The sequence below is a fragment of the Bos taurus genome, chromosome 9, assembly GCF_002263795.3.
Source record: "Bos taurus isolate L1 Dominette 01449 registration number 42190680 breed Hereford chromosome 9, ARS-UCD2.0, whole genome shotgun sequence".
Taxonomy (NCBI): Eukaryota; Metazoa; Chordata; class Mammalia; order Artiodactyla; family Bovidae; genus Bos; species Bos taurus.
Window position 1 is genome coordinate 26138846 of NC_037336.1, and position 22400 is coordinate 26161245.

Genomic DNA, 22400 nt, shown 5'->3' on the forward strand with positions numbered 1-22400 from the left:
AAATAGCTGTGAAAAGAAGAGAAGCGAAAAGCAAAGGAGAAAAGGAAAGATATACCCATTTGAATGCAGAGTTCCAAAGAATAGCAAGGAGAGATAAGAAAGCCTTCCTCAGTGATCAGTGCAAAAAAACAGAGGAAAATAATAGAATGGGAAAGACTAGAGATCTCTTCAAGAAAATTAGAGATACCAAGGGAACATTTCATGCAAAGATGGGCTCAATAAAGGACAGAAATGGTATGGACCTAACAGAAGCAGAAGATATTAAGAAGAGGTGGCAAGAATACACAGAAGAACTATACAAAAAAGATCTTCACAACCCAGATAATCACGATGGTGTCATCACTCACCTAGAGCCAGACATCCTGGAATGTGAAGTCAAGTGGGCCTCAGAAAGCATCACTACGAACAAAGCTAGTGGAGGTTATGGAATTTCAGTTGAGTTATTTCAAATCCTAAAAGATGATGCTGTGAAAGTGCTGCACTCAATACGCCAGCAAATCTGGAAAACTCAGCAGTGGCCACAGGACTGGAAAAGGTCAAGTTTTCATTCCAATCCCAAAGAAAGGCAATGCCAAAGAATGCTCAAACTACCGCACAATTGCACTCATCTCACATACTAGCAAGGTAATGCTCAAAATTCTCCAAGCCAGGCTTCAGCAATATGTGAACCGTGAACTTCCAGATGTTCAAGCTGGTTTTGGAAAAGGCAGAGGAACCAGAGATCAAATTGCCAACATCTGCTGGATCGTCGAAAAAGCAAGAGAGTTCCAGTCAATAAAGTTCTGCTTTATTGACTATGCCAAAGCCTTTGACAGTGTGGATCATAATAAACTGCAGAAAATTCTGAAAGAGGTGGGAATACCAGACCACCTGACCTGCCTCTTGAGAAACCTGTATGCAGGTCAGGAAGCAACAGAACTGGACATGAAACAACAGACTGGTTCCAAACAGGGAAAGGAGTACCTCAAGGCTGTATATTGTCACCCTGCTTGTTTAACTTCTATGCAGAGTACATCATGAGAAACACTGGGCTGGAAGGAGCACAAGCTGGAATCAAGATTGCCAGGAGAAATATCAGTAACCTCAGATATGCAGATGACACCACCCTTACGGCAGAAAGTGAAGAAGAACTAAAGAGCCTCTTGATGAAAGTGAAAGAGGAGAGTGAGAAAGTTGGCTTAAAGCTCAACATTCAGAAAACTAAGATCATGGCATCTGGTCCCATCACTGCATGGCAAATAGATGGGGAAACAGTGGAAACAGTGGCTGACTTTATTTTTTTGGGCTCCAAAATCACTGCAGATGGTGACTGCAGCCATGAAATTAAAAGACGCTTACTCCTTGGAAGGAAAGTTATGACCAACCTAGAGAGCATATTAAAAAGCAGAGACATTACTTTGCCATCAAAGGTCCGTCTAGTCAAGGCTATGGTTTTTCCATTGGTCACGTATAGATTTGAGAGTTGGACTATAAAGAAAGCTGAGCACCAAAGAATTGATGCTTCGTGGTGTTGGAGAAGACTCTTGAGAGTCCCGTGGACTGCATGGAGATCCAACCAGTCCATCCTAAAGAAGATCAGTCTTGAGTGTTCACTGGAAGGACTGATGGTGAAGCTGAAACTCCAATACTTTGGCCACCTGATGTGAGGAGCTGACTCATTGGAAAAGACTCTGATGCTGGGAAAGATTGAGGGCAGGAGGAGAAGGGGACGACAGAGGATGAGATGGTTGGATGGCATCACCGAATCAATGGACTTGAGTTTGGGTAAACTCTGGGAGTTGGTGATGGACAGGGAGGCCTGGTGTGCTGCAGTCCATGGGGTTGCAAAGAGTCGGACATGACTGAGTGACTGAACTGAACTGAAATAAAATAAGTGACTTAATTACCCTTAATTCATAAATCACATTACTTATATATTAGCCTATGAAGTGCATAACTTCCTAATTAATTCTCTCTTCAATGCTTTGTAAAATGTCCTAAATAGTGATACATGGTTATTTATGTAAGAGAAAAATTCAAGTGGTCAGCTGCCTGTCATCTTGTTGGCTATGACTGTATTTTTTCCACATTATATAAATGTTTACATAAATATTTCTCTTATCTGACATTAAGGAAGAAGGTAATTTGCAGCAGGGATGTTTAAATTTTCCAATTTAAAAAAGCTAACCATTTTGAGAAATAGTAACCCAAACTTTGCTTTAGTAAACCATTTATTCAAAGTTTAACTTTTATGTGAGGATAAAAGTGAAAATGCAACAGTCACATCCTTAGGGGGCAAACATCCTTGCAGGGGCAAACGTAGATGCATAAGCAGCTCCAGAAATCTGATGTTAGAGTCCTTCTGTTCCCTTGTTAGGTTTTATTTACTTTTAATCATGAACTATTTCCAACATTTAAAAATTAAAGATAATGGTATAATAGACATGCATGAATTTATCACCCATTTTTAATAACAGTAACATATTACAATATTTAAGAAATATTTTTGAAGAGATAATACTTACTTTATATACGCATTTTAAATATAATTGTTTCTTTAACTTCCTGCTGGCTTTAAACTGGTTTGCCCCAAAGTATTGGGTAAAAGGGACTGAAAATGTGTTCAGCTTTCTTTTAAAGTACATATTTTTTTAAAATATACTCAATTCAAAATATAAGAACAAAGTATTTTGCTATTAAATTATTTAAATTTAAATTATTAAATAAGCATTTAAAAATACTTGAAATGCTAAAAAATAAGAAATGATCATACAGAAATAGTTTTTCAAGCTATTCTGGTGATAAATTGTTTCAATCTTTTAGGAAAACAAATTGGCAATATGTACCAAATATTGAATATATTGATGTCCTTTAACCTAGTGATTCTATCTTAAGAAAAGGTCCAAAATATGGAAAAATATATATTCCAGATGAATATCATTAACAAATTATAACATAGGGATATATTTTTAAAGAATTCCAAACCCAAACAAAACCAGCTTTGGTATCTAATAGGTGGAGGATATTTAAGCAAATATTACATAGTTAATAAATGTTGGGATTCCCTGGTGGCTCAGATGCTAAAGAATCTGCCTGAAATGCAGAAGACCTGGGTTCGATCCCTGGGTTGGGAAGATCCCCTGGAGAAGAGAATGGGAACCCACTTTAGTATTCTTGCCTGGAGAATTCCATGGACAGAGGAGCTTGGCAGGCTACAGTCCATGAGTTGCAAAGAGTCGGACATGACTGAACAGCTAACACTTTCACTTTCTTTCACTTAATACATGCTATAAAACTACTTAGTAACTTAAGAATGGTTTGAAAAGTTAAATGGAAAAAAACACGGGATATCAAATTATCCCCATATTACGATTCTTTTTTAAGTTACTTAAATAGGGGAAAGATCAAAGAGCAACAAGACACTGATATGTTAATAGTGAGTATACTAGAGTCGTGAATTCTTTTTCTCTATTTTTCAAATTTCTATCATATGTTACATGACCTTTATGGAAAAAATCACTTAAAAATCAAAATAATTATCAAAATTATGGATCAATCTAATATACCCATGCGGGGTACATAAATATACTTTGGTCCCGACAAAATTTTAAACACACTTGATTATCATTAATAAAAACATATTCATATGAAAATATATGATAACTGTTTTGTTCACTGGAAGCACTATATGAAAATTTTTTTCATAAGCTCCTAGCATCTTCCGTTTTCACTTACAAATCTTAAAAGAGTATTTAGGAAAATAAAGCCTTGGCCCATAAAAAAAAGTATTAATTCACTGAGTAATCTCTCCCTGTGGATTTCTACTCTTAGAGAGGTTTCATGGGCAAAAATAAAATTTATGGCCCAACAACAACAAAATCAGAATTAAGAAAATACAAAATTTTAAAGTCACATGCTTCAAAAAACCTAAAACAATCTGTATTCAAAACAAGTCATAAAATATGATGTAACCTGACACAGATTTCATATGGAACCTGAATCTCACCAGAAAGTGGGTTCTCCGCTCCACATGGAATGAATGTAAACTCATTCCATGGTTCCTCGGCCCCTTTCCCTTCTAATCAGAAGGTAATTCCTTTTAAAACCTCAACTTTTTAGCTATTATTTCAAAAGAAAACCAGCATCCATGATTTCTCTTAACTGTTTATATTTGTTAAAACTGTGGGGAACCGTCAGCGCATTCAGTAAATTCCTTACAGTTGGGTGCTTTTTCTTTCAATAAATCAGAGTCTATTTAATGTTAGATGGAAGGATTACAGTAACAAATGTTATGTTTTTATGTACTATCTCAAATATCCCTAACATGTAATGTTGCAGTATTCTTCATTGAGAACACATTCTGTGAGCCAGGCCAACTGGCAACTGTTTCACAGCTTTTCAGAGAAATATAAAGTATTATGAACAAAGTGTCAAATAGAATGACTTAAACAGGGCTCCTGAACTCCTACTGGCCTTTATTTAGTTTGAAACGCAGCAGTAGCTTTGAATAAACTGAAAAGGCAGGAGGAAGGGGGAAAGGCCTCATTCTCCCATTGTTCTTCAATGGGTGAAAAATAAGTGTACAGAGCAATCGATGCAGCAATCTGAAACGTCTTAAAACCAAAGGGATAACTGCAGATGGATTTGCCTTCTACAGACAAACAAAGGAAGCTTTTAAACTCAGACATCCATAGATACCACTTTTAATAGGGCCAGGCCATCCAAACTATTTCAAAATTTTCTTCCAGTTGCTAAGAACACAACATGTTATTTTAGGCAATGCTTTACTGACTATTAATATACATATAAACTAGTGACACTGGTGTAGTCAATCTGTGCGCATATATATATATATATATATTCATCTATATATTTCATGTATATTTTCATCTATAAGCTTCAGAATATACTTATACTACTTCAAGTTGGGTTCACATGATTAATTTTTAAAATTTTTCTGATAATTCAAATTTCCTTTACCTTGGTGCTAAGTTCTCCTGAAAGAAATGGCAAAATTATTCTTGAAAGAAAATTTGGCCCAGTTTAGACATGATTTTCAAAAATAAATTTGGCAAAAAATGAAAACCACACATGGTGGAGTATACATATACATATATACACATATAATTTTCTGCATTGAGCTTTAGAAAGAGAAAAACTTCAACAGATCCCTACCCGGTAAGCATCAAATCCAAAGTTTTCTGGCTGGATTTATGTGCTGATTTCTCTATAGGAGAAATTCCTTTCCCTGGCTATCTGCACAGTTGACTTTCAACATCTAGGTCTCTGCTCAAACGCCTGCTGACTCTTGATTATTTGCATGATTATCAAGAGAAAATTGAAAAATGGGATCCATAAAGACCTGAAGCTTTTAGCTTCTCCCTCACCAGATTTACTAAAAAAGGAAATGGCCAGTTTAATATAATCCTAAAATGATAAGCAATGTCAGAGAGAAACAAACAAAAACAAAGGCTTACAAGGATTCAGAGCCTACCTAATTGAGAAGTGATTATAGTGTAGTTTGCTAGTGTAAACCAGAAATAATACTTTATATACTTTTTATATGAGTTTTTTCCTATATATAAATTTCCATTTTTAAATGGAAAATAAGGATTTTGAAGTTTAAGACCCATAGTTACATGTAGACTCCTTAAATTTTGAACTATCGCCAGTCCAGGTTCGATATAGGATGCTTGGGGCTGGTGCACTGGGATGACCCAGTGCACCAGCCTGGATGGAACGGGGAGGGAGGTGGGACGGGGGTTCAGGATGGGGAATATGTGTACACCCGTGGCGGATTCATGTTGATGTATGGCAAAACCAATACAATATTGTAAAGTAATTAGCCTCCAATTAAAATAAATAAATGTAAATTAAAAACAAAGCAAAACAATGAAATATAATGTGAATAAAAATATACACTATATATTTTTTCTATATAAAATCTTCATTTTAGCTATATAATTACTCTTCTAAAATGAAACAGCAAGTATTCTTTTTCTCCACGCCTGCATTAGGAAAGTTACACATAGAATCACTTCAACATTGTAAATATTATCGTTCAGTGACCCCCTTCCTCCTAACGGTGGTCTCACCTTGCACTTTGGACACTTCTGGGCATTCCGCTGCCCGTGCTCAATTTCGCTGGCCCAGTGACGCAACAGTTTGTCTCCTTTTTTGTACTCCTTGCAGTTAACACCTTCATGCCAAGGAGAGTGGCACTTAAAACACCAGACGAATTGGCAAGTGGGGCACTGGATCTGTGTAAGGAAAAGTAATGTTAAGTACTAGTGGATATATTTAAAGTGTCTAAGAAGATAAGAATGGTGATGCTTGGAGAAATTAGCTGAAAGGCTATAATTGGTCCAAATTTAAAATACCTCCCCCTGGATAAAACCAAAACTACAGTAAGATATGACTATTCTTATATTAAAGGAGGAAAGAACGGCTTTGGCCTGGATGATCTGGCTGTCTGTAGACTAGTAGAACTAAACACTTGGGATGCTTTGTAAATCAATTTGGCCTTAAGAAAAGCCCTCAAATTGAAGCACAGAGGTAAAATCTGAAGGTCAAAATGCCCCAAATCCCTACTCAGGCTACCACCCTGGAACTTGCCTGGCCCTTGAACCAGCTTCCCAGGCATTTCCATTGCTCTTGGCTTTATTCACTTTTGTAAAATCAAAGCCCCACCCCCCCAAGATGTTTCATCAAATAAAAAACACTCCAGCAAATGAACCACTACACCAGCATTTGCTATGATAATGGATATCCCTGGTTTGCTATTCATATAAGGGAGATTAATCATAAAAATAATATGAAGGATCTTATTAGAAAACTGAATGTATGGTGGTCTTGTGGCCTGTACCTGGGAAACTATCAGAAGATATCTTTGCATGGTCACTATGCAGAGGTGTATAGAATGCACATACATGTTTTAAAAATATCTGTCTTCCTCTTGACAAGAAAGACATTTTATCTGACTTTCTGCATTTTGAATAACGATGAGTATCCCACTCTCAAACCATATTTCTGGTCCTCACTCTAGAAACGTATGGGCATAACTTGACTTTTCTATTTGATTAAAGTGACTAATAAAATGTGTCACTATAAACAATGTAAGTGACTATTCTCTGTGCTCCTGCTTCTTACTTCACTGGGCAAGAGTGAATTTACTGATTATACTTTGAAGATGAGTTAGCAAGTCTTTTGGTAAACTGTACACAATGTCGCTACTTTCTTTTTTTGAAAACAGTGGTTCCAATCTACAGGGTAACTGAATGGCAGTTACAGTCAACTCTTCTGTTATAACTCTAAGCACTGCAACATGCACCTATGTCAAAATAGATAATGTTCTTCCTGTGCAAATATGAGCAACAAAAATACTTTTGCTTCTAACTTGATGGCAAAAGAAAACAGCATTTTGTCATCAATTTTTAAAAATCTTCATGTATATTTATTAAAATGCTGTTATATGATAATGTTTATACTGTTGTATTACATGCATTATTTATTTTTATCAACAAACTAATGCTCCAAAGTCAGTATGAACAACGTAAGTTTACAGATGAGGAAACTTATGCTCACAGAGATTAAATAACTTGCCCAGAGACACAGAGCAAGTAAAATTGTGACTCCAAGGCCAGCATTCTTTCCATTGTGTTAAAACACTTCCTCATACTAAACAGCATTCTTACTTTGATGATTGAAAAGTAAAATGTCAAAGTCAAAGAAAGTCATGTGGTTAATCTAATCAGTAAATTAGAATTCTATAACACTAAAAATATAAGGTTAATTTTGAAAATCTCTTTCAAGATTTTACTCAGATAAATTAGGAAATCTCTTGTACTTTTTAAAAAGACGATTTTTTTAGTCATTTAAAATAACCATTTTTGCCTTTTCTGATCATTAAAGTTAAATTAATTTATTTCTAAAGTAAGAAGACTGAGTCAAAGAAGGTAAACTCCAGGTAATAAAACAATGTAAAATGATCACTGAAAACAATGAAGAACACATGTAAATATCATATGGGGCCTATATGAATATAATTTTTTAATATAATGAATGAAATGGGGAAGTAAAAAAGACTCACTTTACCTCTTGCTTCTGCCACTATGACAGAGGGCTTGAATATTCTATTAGACATACACAATTCTAAATTACTGAACTCTACCTTTGTTAAATTAAAAAAAAAAAACCTTGGTTTTTAATGCCAGTCTTTGATTATATTTATGAAATGAATAGCCAAAGAATAACTGTAACATGTGCCTTGAAACTGGGATTAACTCAAAGGGTGTCAGACACTATAATGGCTCAAGGATCTTTATGACTGATGCTGAATTATCTTATCTACAGATCTCGAATGAAGACAATTAGAAATATATGGTTCTCCTAAGGTACCAGAATGATAAGGAATCAGGTATTTGGTGTCCACCCCAGGATTCTGGCTTCCAACATCACACAATAAACAACTAAGTTTCACTGCAGAACCTGCTGCCAGACAACAAAGACTTGGCAGCAAACTATGAAAGGAATTTTGCACCAAGTTCTCAAGTGAAGATAAATAACTTAAATTCAGACCCGCCTGCTTACTGTCTCTCACTGAAAACAGGAAAATAACTATTGCCTTACTTTGGATTCCCTCATAGCTCAGTTGATAAAGAATCTGCCTGCAATGCAGGAGACCCTGGTTTGATCCCTGGGTTGGGAAGATCCCCTAGAGAAGGAAAAGGCTACCCATTCCAGTATTCTGGCCTGGAGAATTCCATGGACTAGAGTCCATGGGGTCACAAAGAGTCTGACACGACTGAGCGACTTTCACTTCACTTAGTTTGGATTAAAATAATACAAGGACTAACAGGCAATCCCAACCACCTTGTTATTCAAAGACTGCGCCTAAATTGTTTAAAGATTGACTTTTTCGTTTGACGATGACTTATTCACTCCAACCTTCAGTTCAGTTCAGTCGCTCAGTCGTGTCTGACTCTTTGCGACCCCATGAATCGCAGCACGCCAGGCCTCCCTGTCCATCACCAACTCCCAGAGTTCACCCAGACTCGTGTCCATCAAGTCGGTGATGCCATCCAGCCATCTCATCCTCTGTTGTCCCCTTCTCCTCCTGCCCCCAATCCCTCCCAGCATCAGGGTCTTCCTTAACCATACTCAAAGTTGGACTCATACAAAATACCTGTAGACATTAACACTATCTTCCTCCATATGAAATGCCATCCCATAATCACAGACTTCCCACATGGAGTGCCTGCCTTCTGAGTAATTATATTCACATACAGGTTACCGTGCTGTATCCATGCTATTCAGAGTGTAGTGGAGCATCACCTGGGAGCTTGTTGCCGACAAAAATTGATGTCTCACCCCAGACCTACTAAACCACAGCCTGTGATTTCACAAGGTCCCCACGTTAAAGTTTGAGAAGCACAGCTCTGAAGGACTGACCCCATCGCAGTGGCCACACCTGATCACACCAGGAATGAGTCCCTAAGCTAAAAGCAGGGGTCTGCTTGATGGCAAGCAATCTATGAGGCTGCAGGCAGAAGCTTTGTGCAAAGCATGCTCCTTGGTGAACAGAGATTAGCCAAGACAGATTTTTTTTTTTCTTGAGGAGAGAAACAGGGATACATACACAAGCACTCTGCCTTTGCTATATAGGCAAAGACAGAGAAAAGCTGAGTGACCACAGCACAGATCACTGGAGATGGGAACAACAGACATTCACTTCTAGTAACACAACTGAGGGGCTCTCATGCTCCCAGGGCCAGGGTCCAACTCTCCATGAGGCCCGTACGGGTGGCAGCTAGGACCGCTTTCTTGCCCTTCCTACTTCCCTGCAGCTTTATACTAAAATACATTACATGATGGAGCTTGAGAGCATAGCCCTGCTTCTCGTAACTGGAAAAAATCCAATGAACACAATCTATTGAAACCTTTACTAGATCAAATGCTATTTGCTTCAGGATGTCTTCCCTATTTCTCCCAACCAGTTTTGGTATCTTGTAGAATTTACATTAAACATGTAGCTGTCTAATCTCCCTAACAGGCTACAAGTTCACAGAGGGCAAAGGCTGACTTCTCATTCATTCTGTATTTCCTGAGTTAAGTAACACAGAACTTCTGGCACATGGTAGGCACTTGAGTAAGTTCTTTGTAAAATGAATGATTTTGCACAGAGCAAGTATTGCACATTGGCTAACATCACATGAATTCCAAGAAAAACCAACGTGTCTAATTTACAGCCAGTGGCTGAGATGGTATTATTGCATCTTAGATTACTGAATGATGTTTACTAAACATCATCCACATGACATTTTACAAAACATCATGATTAATGTGTGACTCTTCTACAACAGGCAAGGCTACAAGTTTCAAAAGTAAAAGCTATCAGAGATAGGAATCTTCATTAACTTGTTCTATAATCCATGAAATATAAAAGAACCTTATATTACATTTTTTACTTTTGAATTTCCTTAGCTTTTCTAGAATCTTGGGCTACAATGACGCTCTGAGGACAAATTAAACCAACCCACTTGTTGTAAGCAAACTGTATTTTCTCTTAACAGTTCGTCATGCCAATAAAGAAATAACCCACAAAATAAATACAAAATTAAAAACCAAAGAACATCCTAGAAAAGTTTTTTTGTTCATGAAATACTATACAGTCCTATATACATAATTATTTTAAGCAAATCATAAAATCCTTACTTATCAAACTCAAAATATTAGACAACATCCATGTATAAATGTGGCATGGCCAATATGAATTAACTTGGTTTTCCAAGAAGAATTTGCTTTATTATTAACAGAACTTCAGATTAAGACAAATAATAATAAAACACTCCAAAATTCATTTTCCATTCAACAAATACTTACTAAGCACCTTCAAATAACAGATACTGAGTGCATTAATTTTAGACATATCAGAAAGAATGGAATATTATCCTCAAAAAAATTACTGAATGCAGAAAAATATCAACCTAAAAAGCTATAAAATCATGTGACAACTACTGGAGTGGAAGCCTGGACAAGTGGGAGCCATGGGAAAACTGCCTCAAGGAAGGGCCAAAGGGCAGAAGCCAGAAAGAATAAGGCCTTGAAAGACGAGTGGGGTGTCCCTGGGAAAAGTCATGGGACCACAGTGCAGGCAGAGAGCCCAACCTGAGCTGCCGTCGAGGCCTGAGCAAACAGTGCATGGGGAAACAGCAAGCGCTCGCATGGAACCCGAAAAGGAGAACCGCTTTATCTGGGTCAGCCCTGAATCTCGCCAACGTGCCCGAGAAACAGAGATCAATCAGCCTTACATTAAGGTTCCTATACTCCCAACGTGGTGGTCCAGAAACTTCTCAGATGAACCATATATAACTTACGGATGTCAGACTAGAGCGTCCGAAAGAAACTAATCAATATATATGTAAATAATTGCGACATCTCATAATTATAAAAGTCCCTTCAGTAGTGTCTGACTCTTTGTGACCCCATGGACCATAGCCTGCCAGGCTCCTCTGCCCATGGGATTCTCCAGACAAGAATACTGGAGCGGGTAACCATACCCTTCTCCAGGGGATCTCCTCAAGCCAGGGATTGAATCCACAACTCTTGAGTCTCCTGTATTTGCAGGCGTGTTCTTTACCACTAGTGAAAAAGTTCCATAACAGCTTAAAGTGGTTTTCTCAAAGAGGAGATTGTGAGGAGGTGCTGAGTATTACAGAGAGGAGAAAAGAAGTCTCCAACGCATGGCTTTAAATGCTTTCAAGGAACCGCAATCTGTTTCCTTTTAAGATCAAATCTAACAGCAAGGGTGGCAGTGGGGGGAAGGGTCTCCACACGGGAAGATGACTTGACTTCTTGCTTTGATTTTTAATCCCTCAGATTTTACCTGCTACTTGGGATTCTCACCCTGAATGCAGTGCCAATAATACATAGCTCCAGGAGGCACTGCTCCTTGAACATGGTCCAAACGTGGCCAAGTGACCCTTCCCTAAATTTCTCACAATATAGCTTAAACTAAACTGGAAAATGAAAGGGAAACTTTCCTAAGGGTTGGGGACCAAATAAGGACAAAAATGCAGAATAACACATGACAAGATAACCTAAATGGAGCTGGTGTTTATTCATATAAATCACACTACCTTTTATTGGTTTCCAGGCTCCTTTTACATAAGCAACACACAAATTTATTGCACAATAGGTGGAGCTAATGGTAAAGAACCTGCCTACCAATGCAGGCAGACATAACAGACTGGGGTTCGATCCCTGGGTTGGGAAGATCCCCTGGAGGAGGGTATAGCAACTTACTCCAGTATCCTTGCCTGGAAAAATCCTACAGACAGAGGAGCCTGATGGGCTATGGTCCTAGGGTCGCAAAGAATCGGACACAGCTGAAGTGACTTAGCATGCATGTACCCACATTCACTTCAATACTAACTTCTGTTTTTAACTGAGAGGCAAGCTTTTCTAGGACAGGATATTGGAACTTGGGAATAGGGATTCTGTCCTTTGAAGAGAGTCCTTCCTCCTTTCTTTGAGAATCACTGTTCTATACTAATCCGTCTTGCCTGGAAACATCTTTAAGCATTTATAGACTCTTCCTCTAAACCTAGAAAGCAAGACCCAGTAGAGTATCTGAGTCTATGAGGACCCATCTCTTCATAGATGAATATGAAGTCCTGGAAGATTCTGCTCCAATTTGTATAAACCCAAACTCCCTAGCCACAGTAGGATGACATCATCCAGTTTTCAAAAGGACACCCTGCTCGGAAGACAACACAAAAGACTAACCTCTCACAGAGATACCAGCGGAAGCAGCAAGAGGGCCATCTAAGTAGAGAGTGTACATGAGAAAATGGGAGTTTTCTCTGTGACCAACAGGTGAAGCAGGAGAAAGAGATCTCAGCCTGAAGGTAACAATGAATCTTTCAAAACGGAAGGTAACAATGAATCTTTCAAAACGGATTCTACAACTAGCAGGCTCCCTGACAATGGAAGCCTTCAGTGTCTGAATGGTCACTTGGTAGGCATTTTGTAGAGAGGATTTATGCACATGTAGACTAATGCATGGGATTCCGTTACAGCAAAGGCCCCCGTCTCTGGGATCTAATGTCTGATGACCTGAGGTGGAGCTATACAGGGTAGCTCAGATGGTAAAGAATTACCTGCAATGTAGGCAACCTGGGTTTGATCCCTGGATGGGGAAGATCCCATGGAGAAGGGAATGGCTACCCACTCCAGTATTCTTGCCTGGAGAATTCCATGGACAGAGGAGACTTGTGGGCTACAATCCATGGGGTCACAAAGAATCAGACATGACTGAACGACTAGCACTTTTACACTTTGACACACACAGACTAATGCATGGGGTTCCCTTATAGCAAAGGCTACCAGCCTCTGGGATCTAAATCCTGATGACTTGAGGTGGAGTTGCACATAAAATGTAATGCCCTTGAAACACCCACCTCTCCCTGGTCCATGGAAAAATTATCTTCCACGAAATCAGTCCCTGCTGCCAAAAAGGTTGGGGACCACTGCCTTACAGTTCTGAATGGGTAAATATGGCAAGGTAGGAATACAGAATCGGAGAAGGCAATGGCACCCCACTCCAGTACTCTTGCCTGGCAAATCCCATGGACAGAGGAGCCTGGTAGGCTGCAGTCCATGGGGTTGCTGCCAGTTGGCCACGACTGAGCGACTTCACTTTCACTTTTCACTTTCATGCATTGGAGAAGGAAATGGCAACCCACTTCAGTATTCTTGCCTGGAGAATCCCAGGGACGGGGGAGCCTGGTGGGCTGCCATCTATGGGGTCGCACAGAGTTGGACACGAGTGAAGCGACTTAGCAGTAGCAGCAGCAGCAGCAGGAATACAGAATAAAGTAGGTGAGAAATGTACAGTCCTAACATCTTACAGAACATTTTATAATGAACACCAGACTTGGCTTACCCACTATTCAGCAGGTCATCAAAAAGAAATGATTCTTCACTTGTCTCTTGTGCTAAAAATCCAAGGGGTGATATGATAAAGTGAGAAAAACAAACAGTTCTCAATCCTATGGCAGGTCAATTCACAGAAGCCATGAGCCTCTAATATTAAAATTACTGTAGTTTTTTTTTTTCTTTTTTAAGGTCAGATGTAGGCTAAAATTTCAAATGAATTTCAATATTTGGCTTTTGTTGTTAGAAGTTTCATGCACAAGGAAAGGCTCTGTAAAATATTATGGCTAATTTATGCATCAAGAAAGGAAACAAAGAACAATTTCAGCAAAGCACCTCATTAGAAACTAGAAGTACAAATGCATTCTAATAAAATTATTACGTCTTGCATTGTAATTGAGCATGACACATTTTTTCAGTGGACACATACATAACACGCTCTGTTTACGATGGCTTTCCTGTTTTAAAGAATTTAGTTGACTTATAATATTGTATTAATTTCAGGTGTACAACAAAGTGATTCAGTTATACGTATACATCTGTTCTTCTTAAGGGGTTTCCCAGTTAGTGCCAGTGGAAAAGGACCCACCTGCCAACGTAGGAGACACAGGAGAGACAGGTTTGATCCCTGGGTCTGGAAGATCCCCTGGAGGAGGGCACGGCAACCCACTCCAGTATTCACATCTGGAGAATCCCATGGACGGAGGAGCCTTGTGGGCTACTGTCTACTGGGTTGCAAAGATTCGGACACGACTGAAGTGACTGAGCACACACACGTTCTTCTTCAGATTCTTTTACCATTTAGGTTATTCCAGAATATTAAGTAGAGTTCCCTATGCTATACAGTAGGTCCTTGTTGATTATCTACTTTATATATAGTAGTGTGTCTATACCAGCTTCCTGGTGGCTCAGATGGTAAAGCATCTGCCTGCCATGCAGGAGACCCGGGTTCGATCCCTGGGTCGGGAAGATCCCCTGGAGAAGGAAAAGACAACCCACTCCAGTATTCTTGCCTGGAAAATCCCATGGTCAGAGGAGCCTGACAGGTTACAGTCCATGGGGTCACAAAGAGTTGGACACGACTGAGCGACTTCACTCGCTCAGTGTGTCTACGTTACTCCCAACCTCCTAACTGATCCCTCCCTACAAATGGCTTCTTCAAACCAGAATCAAGAATGCCATCTTTATCTCCCTCACAAAGCTATGCTAGCAACAATCATTTAAGAAACTACACTTGTTTTCTCTCAGCTCCTGACATTCATGATGCATTACTGCCAAGAGAATTCAGTGTGTCATGAGCTAAACTGATCTTGCCAGGCTGATGATGCACAAGCTGACTCTCAATTTGTAAACACTGTCAATTTAAAGTGATGGTGTCGAGGGAAAACTGAGGAGCAGAGCAGCACTAACTGCACTTCCACAGGAAAGCTGTAAACATTTTTACAGATGGAAAAAAAAATTCTCAGACTGTCTTTACTAGAAGGAAGCTTAAGCACATTTTATTGACTTTTTAATCTATGTATATATATATGAAAATTGTTTATCAGAAGTATGACTGAAGAGGTGCAGGTGGATTTGAACAAAAGACTGGCAGGTCCCTAGAAGCTCAAGTAGTAGGAAGTCATTGCCTCTTCTAGGGCCAAAGAGACAAGGGATGAATTTTCTGGAGCCTAGTGAGCATTAGAAACATGGGAGGGGGCAGGGGAGCACCCTCTAGAGGGAAGCCACAGTCATGGAGGGACACAGCTCTGCTAAAGCTTTGCACTGAAGCAGGAAGGGAATGGGCCTTCCCTAGTGGCTCAGTTGGTAAAGAATCCACCTACAATGCAGGAGACTTGTCTGCATTGCAGGTCATTCAGATTCGATCCCTGGGTTGGAAAGATCCTCTGGAGAAGGAAAAGGCAACCCACTCCAGTATTCTTGCCTGGGAAATCCCATGGACAGAATAATGCATGCACTATGCTCTCTTTCCACTCTCTCCTTCCCTGCCAATGCCAACCCTTGGCTGAACCCAAACAGAAATTGAGATGCTAAGGAAGCGTGGAGAAGCAGTCCAAAAGATGCCAAAGAGGCATCTTTCTGGAGTATAGGACAGGTCATTGGAGACTGAATAACAGACACAGGAAGAAAGTAAGTTGGGTAGTACCAGAATTCCAGCCTTTCACTTACGCATATTTTAAAGTCTATCAGTTAGGAGCAACAGACCCATTGACTTGATTACATTCGTAAAGATCTTAGAAAAGTTCTCTCTCACATGAAGAAATAATGTATTTGTGCAGTTTTATGAACTGTGACTTCTAACCAGAAGATTTATAGTTACAAGAGGGAAAGTAATGCATAAGACATAAGGTAAGAATACAGAGGGAGTTTCCCCAGGATGTTTTATTGGCTTTTTTCATCTTATGATGAGTCAAAGCACCATTCCGTGAATTATCAAGGTTCAGCTTAGTATTTGCGGGAAGAAGAGTGGGGATGACTGTGAGTTTTGCCTCAAGGAAACCATAAAAAGGATTATTTCCAAAATGTTCCCTTGTTGATTTATGCATGTTCTTCAACTTACTCCAAATAATGTGAAAAGGAGAATCATTTCTTGGTCTACACTTGGAAATAAGAAGGAAACCCAGAATTGCCCGTACCTCAGTAAAACTCCTAGGAGTAAAGTAAGTATATTTAAATTATTTGCAATCCTCTATTCTTTCCCATGAGAAACTAACTTTTTACCTCCCAAACATATAGTTTTCATTTCTGTGAATTCAGTGACCTCCTCCTCTTCCCAAATATTAATGATTTCCATCAGATCACTCCTAGCATTAGATCCAAGCCTCCTGGACATCTCTGATGCTTCAAAGGTTCTTTAAACTCAAAGGACTTATACCTGTGGTGGATTCATTTTGATATTTGGCAAAACTAATACAATTATGTAAAATTTAAAAATAAAATAAAATTAAAAAAAAAAAAAGAACTTAAAGTCCGTTTCATCCCCCTTTCACTCTGACCATCCATCAGTCACCCAATCTTTTATTCCACCTCTATTCTTTTTGACTCCTCCGTCACCTCCCTAATAACCCAGGTTGTTCTGCTGACTTTTCCTAATAATGATAATAAGCATACTAATTCTAGCATGTGTTGAGCACTTAGGCTATATCAGACATGGTGCTATGCACTTTATATGTGTGATCTTATTTAATCCTTATTACACTCTTATGACAGGTATTATTTCTACCACCAGTAAAAGATGCAGAAGCTGTTATTAGGGTTATAGAGCTAGCATGTGGCAGGCTGAGAATTTAAATCTGGTTTGAAGCCTGTGCTCTGACCCATCTTTTCCAGCATAGCAAATTCAATATTTCAAGGTTTCGCTTAATGCGTTTGCCCTTTAATGAAGCTTTCCCAACCTCTCCTGCCCTTTCTTCTCTTACACGCTCAGCATTTTCCACCCACATTTATTACAGTACACATTATTATTTATGCACTGGCCCATTGATTAGTTCCCTCATGAAATGTATTTTGAGAGAATATCAGATAGAGTGCTTGACACAGGTTATCAGCAGTAAGCAAGTCTGGACCTGGTCTCCTAGAGACCAGTGGGAGAGACTTTAAGCAAATAACCACACAAACACACCATAAAATCCCGGATGATAATTGCCATGGAGAAAACCTTCAGGTGCTGGTGATGTGCCTGTCTCCAGGCGTCGCCTGAGCACGTTACAGCCCAGCCATTTAAATTTTCTCCAAGCTAACTAGTTCTTTGTATTAACATGCATTTGGAGCCGCATTAATGAATTATAGAAACTGTTTAGGTTAGAAATTAGATTTCTAAATGGCAAGTGAAATCAATCTCATAGAAGTGGAATGGTAAAACTTCTTGGCCTCGTGAGTTTCAGGGGTGAGAAGACAAATGCTAGGAATGAGAAAGACTGGATTTGTCCACAGGCAAGGTTGTCTCAACGTAAGTTTCTCAATTCAGGAATGTGCTTGTTCTATTTCATATAATAATAATTTTGTGGAGTTCAGAACATAATGAAAAGCTCTATTTACTGAACTGTTGCCAAAAGATGTTGAGTGAGGGCCTGGAAAGATAAGCTGGCCCTTAAGAATTCTTGTTCCTGCTTGTTGATATAGTCTGTTTATCCTTTTTCCATCTGCAGAGTACAAAAAACTTACAAAAACCTATTTAAATGGAATATTCAAATGACGTAACATGTGTGATATACTAAAAGTATATGCGTGCATACTCAATCGTGTCTGACTCTTTGTGACCCCCACAGACTATAGCCCACCAGGCTCCTCTATCCATGGAATTTTCCAGGCAAGAATGCTGGAGTGGGTTGCCATTTCCTACTCCAAGTGATCTTCCCGACCCAGGGATCAAATCTGTCTCCTGCAATGGCAGGCGGATTCTTTACCACTGAGCCATCTGGGAATCCACTAAAGTATTTCCTGGTATAAAATAGCCATAATATTTTGAAGCAATTTTAACCTTAGATGTTAAGTGCCTCTGAACTGACAGCAGAAACTACAATCAATCCTCAAAGAATGACATCTTGGATCAGGATATTATTAATATGACTTGACTCAGAAAGAATACTGAAATATCTATTCTAAGGGTTTCATCAATATATGCAAAACACAATACGGACTCTAAGGAATATTATGAAGAGATTTTACATTGCTCAAACATGTTAGATATTAGCAGTAAGCTTTTCTCTGTTTCTGTTGCCTCATGACTCAATTTATTGCATTCAAATACTTGAATTCACTACTCTTGAAATTATGACAAATTATACCAATTTGGATTCTGTTATTAGGAAAACTGAATTTTAAAAAATTCAGTCAACCTAACAAATAACCACTGGTTAATCCCCAAAAATGGGATCAGTTTAGGGTGCCATACTGTAATCATTAATGTCACAGTTCCTTTGCTAGAGTATCCATGTCTGTGTTCTCTTTACTCATATGATCCAGGCAGGTATGGGCATGTAAATCAGGTAGTTAATGCAAATGTGAGAACCTGGAGTTTAATGATGAAAATGCTATGTGAACACTGTGGGTGGTGCTGGTTTAGTCACTAAGTTGTGTCTAACTCTTGAGACCTCACGGACTGTAGCGTCGCAGCCTCTTCTATCTATGGGATTTCCCAGGCAAGAATTCTGGAGTGGGTTGCCATTTCCTTCTCCATATAAAACACTGTACTAAGTGGTAAAAAATCACTGCTTCAGAAATTATTTGAATTATCCCTAGAACTCTGTAGAGTATAGAACAGGGGGATTATTTACCACTTCTGTTATAGATCATCTCTTCTATAAAATTAATTAAGAAAAACAATAATAACCATCCCTCAAATCTGTACTAGCTTTAGTTTTCTTGAACTGCTTAATAAAATATATAAAAAATATAAAATATAAAAAAAAGAGTTTCACTTTATTTTGAGATTTTCATCTCTCACCTATTACCAAGACTTTTAACTGCTTCCTGATCAACAACATTTAGTTTGTATTTACTTCTGCTTCACTTATTGCCAAGGTTCCCAGTTCTGCTGCCTATTAGAGCCACTTGGTGAGGTTCAAAAATTTGGAAGACAGTTGTTTGGGAGGGTTTAGGGACTGAGAACTGGTGTGCCTGACCCTGGGAGATTCCAGGGTACAGTCAGGGCAGTGGGGCAAGGGTTGCTCCTGCTGTTGTTGCTGTGTTCCCTGCCTTCAGTCTTGCCCTCTTCTGATATCTTCCGTATGCTGCCAGAATGACCTTTCTGTAACGCCAGCAGACTTAAATTCAAGCCTGAGTTACAGGGTGAAAGACTCAACATGATCTGCTCTTAAATACCTGAGCTGCTGTCTGTTCTTATTCTCTTTCCACTAGTTCTACCAAGCACTTACTTTCAGCAAGCCTGCCTCCGCCTCTGGGCCTGGCACTTACTCCTCCCTTGCTCTGAAATGATCTCCCCTGTTTATCTGCCTGGAGAACCGCATCTTCTCCAGGAAGCCTTTCCTGACATGCCAGCCCCCGTCTTCTGTCGGTGTTCTCAAAGCACAAGTCTACTGGGTTTCAAGTTTTTGTTTTATGACTACTCGTATTATTTTTTTAAGTTTTCACTGGAGGAGAGTTGTGTTAGTTTATATCAGCTGTACCTACACATACATCCCCTCCTTTTTTGGATTTCCTTCCCATCTAGGTCATCACAGAGCATGGAATAAACTTCTCTGTGCTACACAGTAGGTTCACATTAGTTGCCTATTTTGTACATATGCTAATCCCAATCTCCCAATGCATCCCATCCCCGCCTTTCCCCCTTATGACTACTCATACTGCACTATCATTTTAGAACATATGACTCTCTCACCTTCCTTAGACATCTTTTGAGCAAGGACTATGTCACGTTTGCCACGGAATCCCCCAAACTTAGCACACTGCCCAGCATATACTGGCATTTTGTATTTGCTGAATAAATGAATAAATAGCATATTACACTATTTTACTTATTACAGATAGATTCACATTGGGTCCACTGAAAAACATCTCAGACGGTAAAGCATCTGCCTGCAATGCAGGAGACCTGGGTTTGATCCCTGGGTCGGGAAGATCCCCTGGAGAAGAGAATGGCAACCCACCCCAGTATTCTTGCCTAGAAAATTCCATGGATGGAGGAGCCTGGCAGGCTCCAGTCCATGGGGTCACAAAGAGTTGGACACGACTGAGCAACTAACACACATTTATTTAATATTTAGTAACAGCAGTGATAATTACTTTAAAAATTAGTCTTTTAATTTGGCTATGAGTGAATTTTAAACAGGTTAAAGCCAAAGGAGAACTTTAATTAAATCCTCACGAGTACTCTCCTATTAGCAGCATCCCCAAACCACACATTTTTCAGAATTACAGCCGTTGTACACTCACCTTGGACTCCGATAGGGGAAGGAAGCCCACTTAATGCCTACCACAAGTTGGCCTAACTTGGCTGCTCTCTTTATGTGACATCTAACCCACAACTCTGGTGAACATGCTTACTTTGTATTTGCTTTCTGATCTGGAAGGGGTGGGAATATGTCCTTTTTTCTTGAAGGTTGTAAAGTGCTTGCACTGAGGACATGGCTTGGTGCTGGCATCAATACGGCCAAGTTCCAAGAAGTACTTGTATTTGATGGAGTCTTCATGTGTCAAGTTATAGACAACCATTGTTTCTTCCAGGAATTCAAAGCACTCAGTGATAGGGCATTTGATTTCCACTTGGCCAAGCTGTACCTGTGTGAAAGAACAAATGGGAGAGAAAGAAAAGGGCCTGGTTATTACATTTCTCTTCTTTTTGCATATGGTAATGCTGATTTCATAATTATAGCAAAGGATTATCTGTCACTTTTCATGATTCTGTAGCAAAATAAATGATAATCACTTTGGTACCTGTCAGGTGATACCAAATAATTACTATATAATGTCTCCAAAATGACTGATAGGGCATTTAAGCATTCTCTATCATTAAATATAATGATTATCAAATATGAGAACTGGAATGGGCCTACATCACAGGCTCACCTGGGAAGCAAATTATCATTCAATCCTCTGCAACCTGCAGGATGAGACAGCATTCAGACAATGAGCCAAATAAAAGAACAGCTTGGATGAAAAGGTGTTTCAGATTTTTCAACCTTACTACAAAGTTCCTGCCAGCCTCCTCTGTCCACAGGATTTCCCAGGCAAGAATCCTGGAGTGGGTTGCCATTTCCTTCTCCAGGGATATTGATTCCAGACCCAGGGATCAATAGCCACCAGGTGGCATAGCCTTACTCAGCACTAGACTTAGGGCACATTTAACTTTAAGAAGACCAAAAGAAAATAGAATTTTACTTATATATGCAACATCCAGTAGTCTAAAAATTATTGCTAAAAAGAAAAAACCCTTTCCCCTGACTTTCCCAGGTAAAGAACATATAACTGTTCCCATGTCATGAGAATCATACGCACAACTAAGAAAATTAAACCAATCATAAAACTGTAAAAAAAAAATCCCTCTGAGATCTGGCTGCTTCTGAAGTAATTTATAAAATGAACTCCTTTAAAGAACTACAGAGTTAGATTAGGAGAGGGGAGAGGGAATGTACTGGAATGACACATTTACTATTTATTGGATAGAGAACTCAAGAAATGGCTAGCATTAAAAATTACAGTATAAAACTCAAGTACAAAGTGTGGACACAAGTTTCAAAGGATTAAAAAAAAATAAACTACTTTTTAAGGATGACTTGGGCTTGTTTTCCATAAATAGTAACAAAAACCCTTTACAGTCCTGGCATCATAGTCTCTTTTTGCCCATCTTAGGGTAGCAAAGGGAGGCAGTGAAAGCTCTAAATGGAAAACAACCCCAAACCATTTCTTTCTCACTTGGTGAACTTGACATTTTGAGAAGGTGAAACTCATTGACCTTAATAAGAAAAGCCCACGATTACGATGGAGAGAGGAATGCGAAAAAGTCACCAGATCTGAGGAAAGAAAAC

The 22400-nt window shown here is 39.1% G+C and overlaps 1 protein-coding gene and 1 non-coding gene across 2 annotated transcripts in view; one reads left to right on the forward strand and one right to left on the reverse strand.

The window, feature by feature from the left end:
* The window catches only part of RNF217 (ring finger protein 217), a 131639-nt gene that overhangs the window by 31756 nt on the left and 77483 nt on the right, over window positions 1-22400 (reverse strand). The window contains exons 2-3 of the mRNA XM_059890080.1: window positions 20920-21153; window positions 6075-6239 (exon numbers count right to left, since the gene is read on the reverse strand). Of these exons, the coding sequence (XP_059746063.1) occupies window positions 6075-6239; window positions 20920-21153 (399 nt within the window). The remainder of the gene's footprint in view (window positions 1-6074; window positions 6240-20919; window positions 21154-22400) is intronic.
* TRNAG-GCC (transfer RNA glycine (anticodon GCC)) lies at window positions 14812-14884 on the forward strand. Its single transcript has one exon. It is a non-coding gene; the product is annotated as a tRNA-Gly (tRNA).